This window comes from Priapulus caudatus, unplaced genomic scaffold, assembly GCF_000485595.1.
Source record: "Priapulus caudatus unplaced genomic scaffold, Priapulus_caudatus-5.0.1 Scaffold61, whole genome shotgun sequence".
In the NCBI taxonomy this organism is placed as follows: domain Eukaryota; kingdom Metazoa; phylum Priapulida; class Priapulimorpha; order Priapulimorphida; family Priapulidae; genus Priapulus; species Priapulus caudatus.
The window spans coordinates 593,085-606,960 of NW_014577122.1; the positions used below are offsets into that span (position 1 = coordinate 593,085).

The following is a 13,876-nucleotide window of genomic DNA, read 5'->3' on the forward strand; positions in this document are numbered from 1 at the left end:
CAATGCATCATTAGAGCATGTTTCTGAAAGAAAATTACATTTAAATGGCACCAATTATTTTATATTGCAGTCAAATTTTGGAGGAAATTGAAAATTTCGAAAGTACAAACTTTCGAGCTGCCCGTTTTCCGTAACAAAAGCATTTTGTCTGGTTCAAATTAAAAATAGTTTCACTGCTGCTAGATATATAAAATTTGATATAGTAATGTGCAGGAGCACATAGTATGTGAATATGTTTGAGGAATACATGTAAAGTGTGCAAGGAATTGTATATGGACATCAATTTTTGGGGAAAAATGTAAAATTATCAAAAATCGAAAATGAATTAATGAAATAATTTTCCTACTTATAGCTGTCAGAAATACAGCATACTATAGTGCATAGCAACACACAGTATGTATATATGTAGAGCAATTACATGAAAATTGTATGAATCTAATTATATATGCAGAAACCAAAGAACGGGAGTAAATACAAAAAGTAATTGTCGTAAACAGTTGTACTGTGCAGTTGAGACACACGTTAATGAGAGGCATCTATAAAACCGAGGCATTTAATTGTAGTTCTTTTCTTTATTAATTCTGAACAAAGACTATAATGAATTGAAGATATTAATTATTATTAAACTAATCAGTAACGAGTCAGTCAAACTAGAAATTACACACCTAGTTTCAGGTTGTTTACATTTTTGAACCTTCAATATCAGTCATGTTTTCGTTCAACAAACTCACTTGCATTACCAGACTAATATCAAACTATATAAGGCTTCTATCTTTGTGTAAATGTCTGATAAAAAATTGAGCAGAAACACTCAAAAGAATAATAAAAATGCGACAGCTAACCACGTCTAACATTGACTTAGGCTGCATCATGCGGCTTCATGCCGTGTTTACCAGCGCTTAGACTGGTACCCGGTCGACAGTTCCACACGCTACACTAACGCGTTCATGTAGCGAAGATACTTGCCGGAGTGAATCGTGCAAACGGTACCAGTCTATTACCAACACTGGAAGAAACGAGTGACGCGCCATGTCCGATTCAGCCAATCAGCAAACAGCTTACGCCTTATGATTAGCTAGCTGTAATGGCCACGGCGATTGGTTTACAAAAGGCTTTCGGGGGCGTATAAGAAATGTTTTGCAGTGTGTGATGATGACGTATCCAAATAGACCAGAGAACGGCGATTTTAATGGCGGGTGCATGAAGTTTCTACGATGTGGGAAACTATGTTTTTGAAGCGTTTGCTTTATGAAAACGCAATTTTCACAATGATATAATCATTTAAAAACTTAGGAGCACCCCTAAACCGATACCTTAAGGTATAGTCTACATTATTATATCAATAACAACTTAAATTAATAAGTTCTTCTACTGCCCCAAGAGGCTCGAAGTTGGGCCCGTCACAAAATTCGGTGCCGCTGCATTCGCCATGCCGCTGTTAGACTGGTTTACACGATGTTAGGTTTTAGCACGTTCTATCTCTAAAACGGTTTCGTGAAAATTATAAAATATTAACACAAAGCAGGCAAGATGTTCTTATGTTGAATACTAATTTTTATGTCATATCGCTAATTTATTTAAAGTTATGTCATCCGAAAAATGGCTACATTGACACTATTGCAACATCGTTGGCCAAATCTAGACAATTATGGCGCGGGCAATCCGCATCGCTACTACAACTACAACTGTACAGGCTACAGTCCTCAAGACCCAAGTCAACCACTCCGCAATATTTAACTTCACAACTTCACAAAGTTAAACCATTGAACCAAGAATGGCAAGATGATTGAGTAATATAAAATTATACATGAGCGATGTATATAATAATAGAAATAAGCTACATATACTATTTATCGGTAGTAATCGACAAATGATTTCATTGGAATAAGCCCCAAAGTCCAGGAATAGTAAGAGTGGATGTAGGTAAACGACGGATTCTAGTATTATATTACTGTGACACAGGGCGTAAATCCGTACCGAGGAGTGGCGGGATGATCGGCATAGCCATCCATACTAGCACGAGCACAAGCCCACAATAATTTACGCAGACGCGCGCGATCGCGCACGCACGAACACACACACAAACGAACAAACAACAAACACACACACACATAAACACACGTACATACATTTATACATGCATACATACATGTACGCACATGCCAAATTTGACAACCATAAAGTAAAAAATTTGGACATATTTTGGACAAATTTGGACATATAGTAAAATCAGGAGTGTATCAATAGGAGTGAGACAGACTGAAACCGGCAAATTCAACTTAGTAGCCTGAGTCTACCTATGATTTATTGTGTTTACCGTCGATAAACTTGAGCTCAAGTCTTGCCTTAATCATTAAACTTTATCCGTGTCTAACGTTGGCTCTCACAAAATGACAAAATCCCGGGAGACTATCGCGCTCAAACGTACAATGTAGTTTTAGAAAGTTATATCGTGAAGATCAAAACACTGTGAACCGAAACATAAGGCAATGCTTTTGAAAGCCCTCTTCGCCTTAGCAATGCAACATAGCAAAGAACTAGCGAGTTTGCTAGGATTTCGGAAAGTTAAACACGACTTGGGGTTATGATACTATTTACATTTAGAAATAAAAAATTTCACAGTTTAGTATTTTTAATCCATTTATTTGTTCTAACAATATTGTTCATAACATGTAATACTGTCATTCGACATCGCCTATAATAAACAACAAGCGTGTTTAACTTTCCGAAATCCCTAGCAAACCTCGCTAGTCTTCTTTGCCCATAGTTTGCCATTCGCTAAGCGATAGATAACCTGTATGATGACAGGCGGTATATTTGCCTTCACATACTACTATCCTACGGCCGCTGTACGCCAGCTCAACCCTTGCGCGTTTCGCAGCCTCGTTTCGATCAGGCACTTGAATAACTGGAGAAATGACGTCAGGCAAAAGCCTGCCGCTGATGAGCTGATTGGCCCGTTACAGCTCTTCTGATGTGGCGGCAACGATTTCGTTTGTTGCGTTCGCGGCCTGGAGAGGCAAGTGCGTACAGGCGGTGAAGTGTAGTGAAGCGAAACCGGCAACCGCCTGTATCATACAGGTAAGCGATAAGGGTCGCATTGCCCTTATTTCTCCCCAGCCACCCCCTAGCTGCCCCGCCCCTCCGTCGGCCATCCCCCCCATCCGCCTCTCCCCCCTCTCGCCCCCCCCCCCCCCCCCACGACCCCCCCCCGTTCACAGTTGTTATTCACGATATAACTTTCTCTAAACTACCATTTACTTTGGACCGATATCTCCCCGATTGTCATTTTTGTGAGACAACGATTAGGACACGGATAAGGAGTTAATGCATTCAAGGGCAAGACTTGAGCTCAGTTTATCCGAAGGTAAACACATAAATCAATAGTAGACTAAGGCTAGCTAAATGTTGAATCTTTGCCGGTTGTCAGGTCCTGTCTCAACTCCTATGATACACTCGGCTGGCTAAAACTGTATGTATAGACTTAAATAGCCTACACGCTTATACACAATGTCACGATCATTTAGAGTACAGGTCATCCAACCTGTGATCTCCAAATCTCAGAAATGAAATTAATGAACAGGTGGTGCCAAATTAACCTGGCTGCGCAGCAGGCCCGCGTCCGTAGTCATGCAGTGCTTAGGGGAGTGACAATGAAAAATGACAAGTAAAGTTCAATTTATTTTAGCCCACTATTTACTCTACCGTTATAGCTCTGCCTCTTCTGCCAGAAATCTAGAATTAGATGCAATGTAAAATACGGCGCATGATGTAACACACTATCTATTGTTTACCTAATTTGATTTGTACTAAAGAACTTTATTTTATTTAGCGATTATAGAACATGTTATCCTGACAATAAATGAGTTTTTCCATGAATGGTGACTACTTCTGCTCAGTCTACTTTCTCTCTGTTATCATGAGTGTTCTTCAAATGTTTCTAGTATATTTATATCACTATGTGCATGACACAAGTACTGGTAGCCATCGTAAATTCAAGGTCAATGCGTAAAGAATGAAATAAAGAATCTAAAAGTACTATTACTACTTAAAAGTAAAGATTACTATTTTATTTCACAATGCCATATCTGGATAGAAGCTGGTTTACTCGCCTTACCTGATAAGTTAAATCAGGTAAATCAGCGTTTCAAAAAAAAAAAAATAAGAAAATTTAAAAGCCAGCAATGTCAACTGCAGATTTTAACGCCAAAATTGCTGGCTAATGTAAATGTTAATTTCAGCGAGCGAGTTATTGTTTATATAAGAGTTAATTCTTTCTGACTGATGTATGAAATATAAAAAAGAATTATTTCTGATTTAGAAGAATTTTATCCGCATGGTAGTTACATGTTTTTTGGCCAGCATGATCTAAAGAACATATCTTTCTTATATAATGCAAAAGCAATGTCAAGATATAAAAAAATGCAGTTTTCAGGTGTAATGCGTTTTTTCATATAGGTTATAGGCAATTTGGCTCTTTCGAGAGTTATTTCTTTCGCCGTAGCAGTTGATAGTGAAGTTAAATCAATGCGCTCCCTTCTTCAACCTTAAAAACTCCCCTGCCCATCTGAAAAATCTGCCTCCGATTGGGCGGGTATGAGAATGGCCAGAGTCCTGTACCTGTTGACTGATGACGATAATAATACCAGTGTCCTGCGAGACAGGAACTCGCCAAGTCGCCACGTGGCTAAAGTGAAAAAGTCATCTAACCTATTTTACGTAATGAGTACGCAGTTTCTATCCCAGACATAGAAATCAGTCGTGTAACTTTGATTGACAGGAGAATACTCTTAGATCATCTATGTATCATTCACCGCATTCGCTTCAATTTCAGCGTAAACCATTCTCGGTGCCGCTGCTGCAAGCGCCTCACGTGTGTACAGACCTAGTCGCCGGAAAGAAATCTAAACTACGTGCCAGCGCCTCGGCCTCTGGACCAATCCTATTACATTGAAAGCTGCTCACTACTATTGGTAATGCATGCGGTATGTACTGGACTCTAGGTTTGATTAGGAAGAGTGCCAGAGAATTCAATAAACGTGATTGTGCAAGTAAAACATTAAGGCAGTGAAAAACGCAGTCAAAAATTAATAATCAATGAGCGCTAACAATTATTATAAAGTCCTAGTTCTACAGTAGGTCATCGCAGGTTTTGCTGTATCTGGTTGTTTTCCAATTTCATTGCTAATACACTTGTCTTCTTATTTTCCACGAATTACGTTCAATACTCAGCAAAAGCCCAACTCAGAGCAGAGACAAACGCATGAGCACGACTAGTGAATGCACAAGATAGGATAATTTCAGGTGAATTGCTAAACCATTACAAAAATTTAGCAAGCGATGATTACATGATATCGTGATGCTGAGTAAAATACTTGAGTAAATATTACGGTCTTAACTTCTACTTTTAATTGTCTTATTTTTTCTAGGCGAAGCAGCACAGAACTCTTGGCAAGCTTGTCAAGAAACTACAAGACAGCGATTCAATTAACCTGTACTGCCGCCTGTTTTTTTTATTCCTTCGCGCTTCACCTGTCGATGCATACAGGCAGCCATCTGTTTAGGTGCGAAAGACAATATTAATGGTAGACAAAAACGTTTTGTAATACACGCTCATTGCTTACAAAGCATTTTGTGCCTTATGCACCTTTTTGATTTCAGTAAGAGACGATGGATTCTATGTTGGCCACTGTCTTTGGATTGTTTACAGCTGGAGACGTGAACTTATAGATTAACCACTAAACGAAGACATTCATTCTAACTAAACTCCCACGCATGTTTAGGACCTTTTGCATGAGCAGCCCTCTTGATTGAGACAATCTTCAGATTACTCACGCGTTATGAACAAGCCAAGCCAGTGAAGATGGAAAATGCACAACCCTCAAGAAGTACAGAATCATCGCAAAAAGCAAGTATATCACTATATATTAGTTGTTAGTTTGTTCAAGAAGGGCTTTTCAAAACTGAATATTTTAGATTTCTCAAATCTATTTTCGAAAAATAGGGCTACAATCCTAACAGCAGTTTACTCGCAGATATGTAAAATCTGACTTTGTGATATAGCTCGAACCTCTGTTACTTACAACCCTGTTATTTAAAGTTTACACCTGTACAACCCACACATCTCAAAAGGGTTTTTTTTTTCCCAATTTGTGGAATGCCATTATTCCATTTGCCAGTATGCTTTATAACATACACCTTTATACGTAAACTGCAATTACGAACGTTCAAATTTCACTGGAAAAATGCATACTAGCCTTTGTTACTACGTACGGACACTATTCTTGGGCTTGTGGCGCAGTAAAGTGACAAAGCCAGGATGGAAATTACTGCCTTTTTCAAGTTGTAAAGTAAAGTCTGGCACTACGAAACATTTAAACTCATCTATGACATCGGCCCCGAATATAACAGCGCCTCTTTCATTTCTTCTTGATGCACTAATAAAACGTGTTACAAAAGGACGGGTGTCTTCAATACATTGTTTTATTTACTCTAAATTACAATTTTTACAGGTGTTATCATTAAACTTCATGTTTTATTCTTGCGTAGCTTCATTTTATGGGAATTGGTGTACAAACGAACGTATTCGTTATAACTACCTGATTCTTAAGGTCCTTGGAGGTACCGTGGCAACGAAGTTAGACTGTAGTATCTTATGCACTAAAACCTGAAAAATGTAGTTCAGCAAAGAAGAGCGTTTGACCAATAACATTTTTACATTGGCATGTCTTGTTTAGCGAACAATTGGCCATTCGGACACGGTCACGGCGAAGTGAGAACTACAGCAAGTTTGGTGTATCACAAGCCGCATTACCATGAAGACTGACGTTAAGCTGTGTGAAGCAGGGTACTGCCAGAAGTTCTTCTTCTACTCAAACAACTTTCTCCATAAGCTGTCCTCCGAAACTGAGGTATGCACACACTCATAACGTGAAGTGTCATTTATAGGTGTGAAAAACTAAATGGCCATCTCTTGTTGCTATGCTTTCTGCTCTACAAGAATTTTAGGGTTACGATCTATTTGCTTCACTTCAGAATGCTTCTCTTCTGAGCGATTCAATGGTAAAAAACACATCTCAGTTTCTTTCCTATCGATGAACTACCGCCATCAGCGCTGTTGCCTTGACCAACTGTGTAAACCTTCATACGACCCATGGAATCCTGCTGCAGCAGTGGAGGACAGAGCGAGTGCAAGGTATAGCGGAGCGGCGCAGGTATTGCCGGAGATGCTGACACCATCAGTTAGCATGTGTTCTGTAAATAATGTTATACCTCACAGTATCCTTGTGAAAAGTGAATCTTAGCCATTGAATATTTCCGGAGAATGCTTTATTAATCATAGTATACACATTTAAAATTATAATCGCAAATGTTCGTGTTTGTCTCGCCCTCTTGTAATGCTGATTATTAGAGTGCGTGCGCGCGTGTGCACGTGTGCGTGCATGCGTGCGTGTGCGTGCGTGTGCACGTACACGTTCGTACGTTCGTGTGCATGTACACGTGCGTGCGCGCGTGTGCACGTGTGCGTGCATGCGTGCGTGTGCGTGCGTGTGCACGTACACGTTCGTACGTTCGTGTGCATGTACACGTGCGTGCGCGCGTGTGCTCGTACACGTGCGTGCATGCGTGCGTGTGTGCGTGCGTGTGCACGTACACGTACACGTGCGTGTGTGTGTGTGCGTGCGTGTGCAGGTACACGTGTGTGCATGAGTGCGTGTGTGTACGTGCGTGTGTGTACAGGTACACATGCGTGCGTGCATGCATGTGCACGTAAACGTTCGTGCGTGCGTGTGTGTGTGTACAGGTACACGTGCGTGCGTGCGTGCGTGTGCACGTACACCTGCGTGCATGCATGCGTGCGTGTGTCCACGTGTGTGCATGCGCGCGTGCGTGCGTTTGGATGTACACGTGCGTGCGTGCGTGTGCACGTAGATAACTCAACCACTATCCCGATTTTGACGATTTTTTTTTACTATCCCGGCGGTATACCAAGCATTGAAATCTGGTATCCAACACCAGAATCTACTATCCCGTGGATATCGGGATACCGCTAATTTTGACCACTGCATTTGATAAATAGTTGTGGTGACGTGATACTTTCACAAGATTTATCAGGGAGGCCGTATCAAAATTGGGGTTGGTGTGTTACACCATTCCCACAGCCTACCTAACAATCTCTGTCAACCACATTCCATCTTTAGGGTTCTCCGCTGGCCTAACCTCTAACACATGTCTGTTCCAACCTGTCTTCAAAGTTGAAATGAAGGTAATTTGCATCATCCCATAAATCCTCTAACTTGCATTAATTGCCAGTCGACATGCCTTAATTTCCAGCTTTGTTTAACTTTGGGACTGAGCCATTGAGGCATAGCCGTGTGTGCACAGGCCCTAGCTTATAGGCTCAAGTTTCAAGAAGAGTAAAAGAGCGATGCGGCCTGTGATAAAAGAGCGAACCGCTTTGCTCTTTTACCACTAGCCACTTCGCTCTTTTACTCTTCTTGAACTTGAGCCTCCAAGGGCCTGTGGTGTGTGCATGCAAGTCTAGGTTAGCCCATTTTATGATTGTCCCATTTCCAACTTGCGTAATCAGTTCATAAGCTTCACCTAATCAATCTCTTGATTTTAGCGGAGTTGCCTCTTCCAACGGAGAAGATAGAGAATGGTGTAAAAACCATTACGGAATGGAAGTACAATGATGACAACAAGAAAGTAAAGGTAACGATGGGTTAAATTTATTTTTTCTTATTAGATTATTTATTTGGAACTTGATAATTAGATTTGAATTGTATACTTCAATAATATCTGTATATATACATAAATATAAACGATATTTGCAGTATGAATCTAGGTATTGTCATTAAGTTTTAATCTTAATCCTAATTCTTTGTATTTCATTGTTGTTTGCAGGTTATCAGGCAGTATAAAATCGAGCAAAGGAAGGTTTCAAAGGTTATTGCAAAACGAAAGGTATGTCATCTTTAGTTACATTATTAGTTAATTCCCCCAGGCACCATACACAATTATCAACACTATTATAAATGCGTAAACAACATGGTGCAGAAGTGGGTAGGGAAATAGAAAAGTGAAAAGTGAATAGAGCGTGACGTCATGGTGGCATGACAGCAAACCCACTGGTTCTAAACAATCATTGCGAGTATGTGGGCTATGTATTATTGACACACACAGAATTTCCCCACACTACAGTACACGAGTGTGTGCGCTGCAGACAGCGGTAAACATCGGTAGCAAGTCGATCTTACAACGTTGATTTCATCATCAAAATGCCTAGAAAAAACGTCTGGATACCTTATCAACTTATAATACATTACATTACATTACATTACATTACATTACATTACATTACATACATTACATTACATTACATTACATTACATACATTACATTATATTACATTACATCCATAATCACATTACAAGAGGCGAGACAAACACGAAACATTTGCGATTATAATTTTAAATGTGTATACTATGATTAATAAAGCATTCTCCGGAAATATTCAATGCTAAGATTCACTTTTCACAAGGATACTGTGAGTAACATTATTTACAGAACCACATGCTAACCTGATGGTGTCAGCATCTCGGCAATAACCTGCCGCCGCTCCGCTATACCCTGCACCGCTCTGTCCCTCCACTGCTGCAGCAGACTTCCATGGGTCGTTGCAAGGTTTACACAGTTGTCAAGGCAACAGCGGTGATGCGGTAGTTCATCGATAGGAAGAAACTGAGATGGTTTTTTACCATTGAATCGCTCAGAACGAGAAGCATTCTGAAAGGTGAAGCCAAATAGATCGTAACCCTAAAATTCTTGAGACAGAAGCATAGCAACAAGAGATGGCATTAGTTTTTCACACTATAAATGACACTACGTTATGAGTGTTGTTGCATACCTCAGTTCGGAGACGCTTATGGAGAAAGTTGTTTGAGTAGAGAAGAACTTTCTGCACACCCTGCTCACACAGCTTAACGTCAGTCTTCAGGTAACTGCGGCTTTGATACACAAACTGCTCGTAGTTCTCACTTCGCCGTTGACCGTTTCCGATGCCAATGTTCCTAAACAACAGCCAATGTAAAATGTTAATGGTCAACCCTTCTTTGCTGAATACATTTTTCAGGTTTTAAGTGCAAAGCTACTACAGTCTAACTTCGTTACAACGTACCTCCAAGGACCTTAAGAATCAGTACGTTATAACGATAGTTCGTTGTAACCAATTCCCATAAAATGAACGCTAACGCAAGAATTAAAACATGAAAGTTTAATGATAACACCTGTAACAAATTTGTCAATTTAGAGTAAAATAAAACAATGTATTGAAGACACCCGTCTTTTGTACACGTTATTTGCACTCAAAGAAATGAAAGAGCCCGCGTTAATTTCGCCGATGTCATAGATGAGTTTAAATGTTTCTGATGCCACTGACTTTACTTACAACTTGAAAAAGGCAGTAATTTCCATCTGCTTTGTCACTTTACTGGCCACAAGCCCAAGAATAGTGTCCCGTACGTAGTAACAAAGGCTAGTATGCATTTTTCCAGTGAAAATTTGAACGTTGTATTGCAGTTTACGTTATAAAGGTGTATGTTATAAACAATACTGGCAAATGGAATAATGCATTACACAAATTCGGGACTTGGAGATGTGTGCGTTGTAGCAGTGTAAACTTTATAAACAGGGTATGTAGTAACGAAGTTCGACTATATCACAAAGTCAGATTTTACATATCCCATGACGAGTAAACTGCTGTTAGGATTGTAGCCCTATTATTTTCGAAAATAGATTTGAGAAATCTAAATATCAAGTTTTGAAGAAGCCTTCTTGAACCAAACTAACAACTATATCAATGGCTATACTTGCTTTTTGCGATGATTCTGTACTTCTTGAGGGTTGTAGCATTTCTCCATCTTCAACTGCTTGGCTTGTTTCATAACGCGTAGTAATCTTGAAGATTGTCTCATCAAGAGCTGCTCATCAAAAGGTCCTAAACATGCAGTGTGAGTTTAGTTAGAATTGGAACTGTCTTCGTTTAGTGGTTAATCTAATTACAGTTCACTCTCCCAGCTTGTAAACCAATGCCAAAACAGTGGGCCACATAGAATCCATCCTCTACTGAAATCAAAAAGGTGCATAGCATCAAAATGCTTGTAAGCAATGAGGTGTATTAACAAAACGTTTTTGTCTACCATTAATATTGTCTTTTCCACCTAACAGATGGCGCTGTATGCATCGACAGGTGAAACGCGAACAGTACAGGTTAATTGAATCGCTGTCTTGTAGTTTCTCTGACAAAGCCTTGCCAAAGTTCTGTGCCTCTTCCCTAGAAAAAATAAGACAATAAGTAGAAAGTTAAGACCGTAATATTTACTCAAGTATTTCTACCTCACATCACGCATATCATGTAATCATCGCTTGCAAACTTTTTGTTAATGGGGTTTACAATTCACCTGAAATTACTCCTATCTTGTGCATTCACTAGTCGTGCTCTGCGTTTTGTCTCTGCCTGACCTTGGGCTTTTGCCTGAGTATTGAACGTAATTCCTGGAAAATAAGAAGACAAGTGTTTAGCAATGAAATTGGAAAACAACCAGATACAGCAAAAACCTCCGATGACCTACAGTAGAGCTAGGACTTATAATAATTGTTAGCGCTCAATTATATTATTTTTTTGACTGCGTTTCACTGCTTAATGTTTTACTGCACAATCACGTTTATTGAATTCTCTGCACTCTTCCTAATCAAACCTAGTCCAGTAACATACCGCATGCATTACATAGTGTGAGCACTTTCAATGTAATAGGATTGGTCCAGAGGCGAGGCGCTGGCACGTAGTTAAGATTCTTTCGGCGACTAGGTTTACACACGTGAGGCGACTTGCACACGGCACACGAGAATGGTTTACCTGAAATTGAGCAATGTCGGTAATGATACATAGATGATCTAAGAGTATTTCCCTGTCAATCAGAAGTTACACGACTGATTTCTATGTCTGGATAGAACACTGCGTACTCATTAACGTAAAATAGGTAGATGACTTTTTCACTTTACCACGGGCAGACTTGCGGTTCCTTCTCGCAGACACTGGTATATTATGTCCATCAGATGCAACAGGTACAGGACTCTGGCCACTTCTCATACGCCTGCCCACATCGTAAGCAGATTTTTCAGATGCAGGGGAGTTATCAGGTGAGAAGGAGCGCTTGATTAACTTCACCCTATCACTACGGCGAAGTCCTCGAAAAGAGCAATTGCCTATAACCTATATGAAAACAGCATTAGCCAGTGAAACTGCATTTTTTTATATCTTGACAATGTTTTTGCATTATAATAAGAAAGATATGTTCCTTTTAGACATGTGCCAAAAAACCATGTAACTACATGCCGGATAAAATTCTTCTAAACTCAGAAATAATTTTTTTAATATTTCATACATCAGTGAGAAGAATTAACATCTTATATAAAACAAAACTCCGCTGCAAATTAACATTTACATTAGCAGCAATTTTGCTTAAAATCTGCAGGTTGACATTGCTGCTTTATAATTTTTGTTTTGTTTTTTTGAAACCCTGATTTACCTGATTTAACTTATCAGGTAAGCGAGTAAACCAGCTTCTATGCCAATATGCATTGTGAAATATAGTAACTTACTTTTAAGTAAGTAATAGTACTTTTTCAAGATTCTTATTTTCATTCTTTAACGCCATTGACCTTGAATTTACGATGGGCTACACAGTACTGTGTCAATGCACATAGTGATATAAATATACCTTAGAAACATTTGAAGAACACTCCATGATACCAGAGAAGAAGTAGAACTGAGCAGAAGTAGTCACCATTCATGAAAAACTCATTTTTGTCAGGATAACCATGTTCTATATCGTAAATAAAATAAAGTTCTATTAGTACAAACAAATTAGTAACAATAGGTAGTGTGTTACATCATGCCAGTTTTACATTGCATCTATTCTGCAATTTCTGCAGAAGAGGCAGAGCTATAACGGTAGAGTAAAATAGTGGGCTAAAATAAATTAATTTACTTGTCATTTTCATTGTCACTCCCCCCTAGCACTGGCATGACTACGGCACGCGGGCCTGCCTGCGGCAGCCAAGGTTAATTTCGCCCACCCCTGTTCATTAATTTCATTCTGCATTTGGAGATCACAGGGTTGGAGACCCTGTACTCTAAATGATCGTGACATATACTGTATACGTGTAGGCTATACAGTTATACATACATTTTACTATATGTCCAAATTTGTCCAAAATATGTCCAAATTTTTTACTTTATGGTTGTCAAATTTGGCATGTGCGTACATGTATGTATGCATGTATAAATGTATGTACGTGTGTTTATGTGTGTGTGTGTTTGTTGTTTGTTCGTTTGTGTGTGTGTGTGTGTGTGTGTATGTTCGTGCGTGCGCGATCGCGCGCGTGTGCGTAAATTATTGTGGGCTTGTGCTCGTGCTAGTATGTGATGGCTATCGCCGATCATCCCCCCACTCCTCGGTACGGATTTACGCCCCTGTGTCACAGTAATAATAATACTAGAATCCCGTCGTTTACCTACTCACTTCTTACTATTCCTGGACTTTGGGGGCTTATTCCAATGAAATCATTTGTCGATTACTACCGATAAATAGTACGAAGTGTCTAAACAACCGGATCCGGTTTTGGTATCATGAAAACTAAACAACCGGCTCTCTTCTCTGATTGGCTAATTTTGTCACTATTTCATTTATTATTATTTTTGGCTAATTTTATTTTATTTTAGAATTAGGGATAGGGTTAGGGTTAGGGTTAGGGTTAGGGTTAGGGTTAGGGTCTATAGCTCTATCTTTCAAGTTGTTTGCAGTCGCTCAAC

The 13,876-nt window shown here is 39.5% G+C and overlaps 2 protein-coding genes across 2 annotated transcripts in view; one reads left to right on the forward strand and one right to left on the reverse strand.

The window, feature by feature from the left end:
• The window catches only part of LOC106821164 (polyhomeotic-proximal chromatin protein-like), a 25,294-nt gene extending 11,637 nt beyond the window's left edge, over nt 1-13,657 (reverse strand). The window contains exons 1-9 of the mRNA XM_014825857.1: nt 13,587-13,657; nt 12,783-12,887; nt 12,064-12,274; nt 11,777-11,917; nt 11,463-11,556; nt 11,202-11,335; nt 10,876-10,999; nt 9,911-10,073; nt 9,585-9,789 (exon numbers count right to left, since the gene is read on the reverse strand). Of these exons, the coding sequence (XP_014681343.1) occupies nt 9,585-9,789; nt 9,911-10,073; nt 10,876-10,999; nt 11,202-11,335; nt 11,463-11,556; nt 11,777-11,917; nt 12,064-12,274; nt 12,783-12,851 (1,141 nt within the window). The 5' untranslated portion in view covers nt 12,852-12,887; nt 13,587-13,657. The remainder of the gene's footprint in view (nt 1-9,584; nt 9,790-9,910; nt 10,074-10,875; nt 11,000-11,201; nt 11,336-11,462; nt 11,557-11,776; nt 11,918-12,063; nt 12,275-12,782; nt 12,888-13,586) is intronic.
• Nucleotides 8,627-13,876, forward strand: part of LOC106821165 (eukaryotic translation initiation factor 3 subunit G-like) — a gene marked incomplete at its 5' end in the record, with an annotated part of 15,623 nt that continues 10,373 nt past the window's right edge. Inside the window, 2 exon segments of the mRNA XM_014825858.1 lie at nt 8,627-8,715; nt 8,908-8,967. Of these exon segments, the coding sequence (XP_014681344.1) occupies nt 8,627-8,715; nt 8,908-8,967 (149 nt within the window).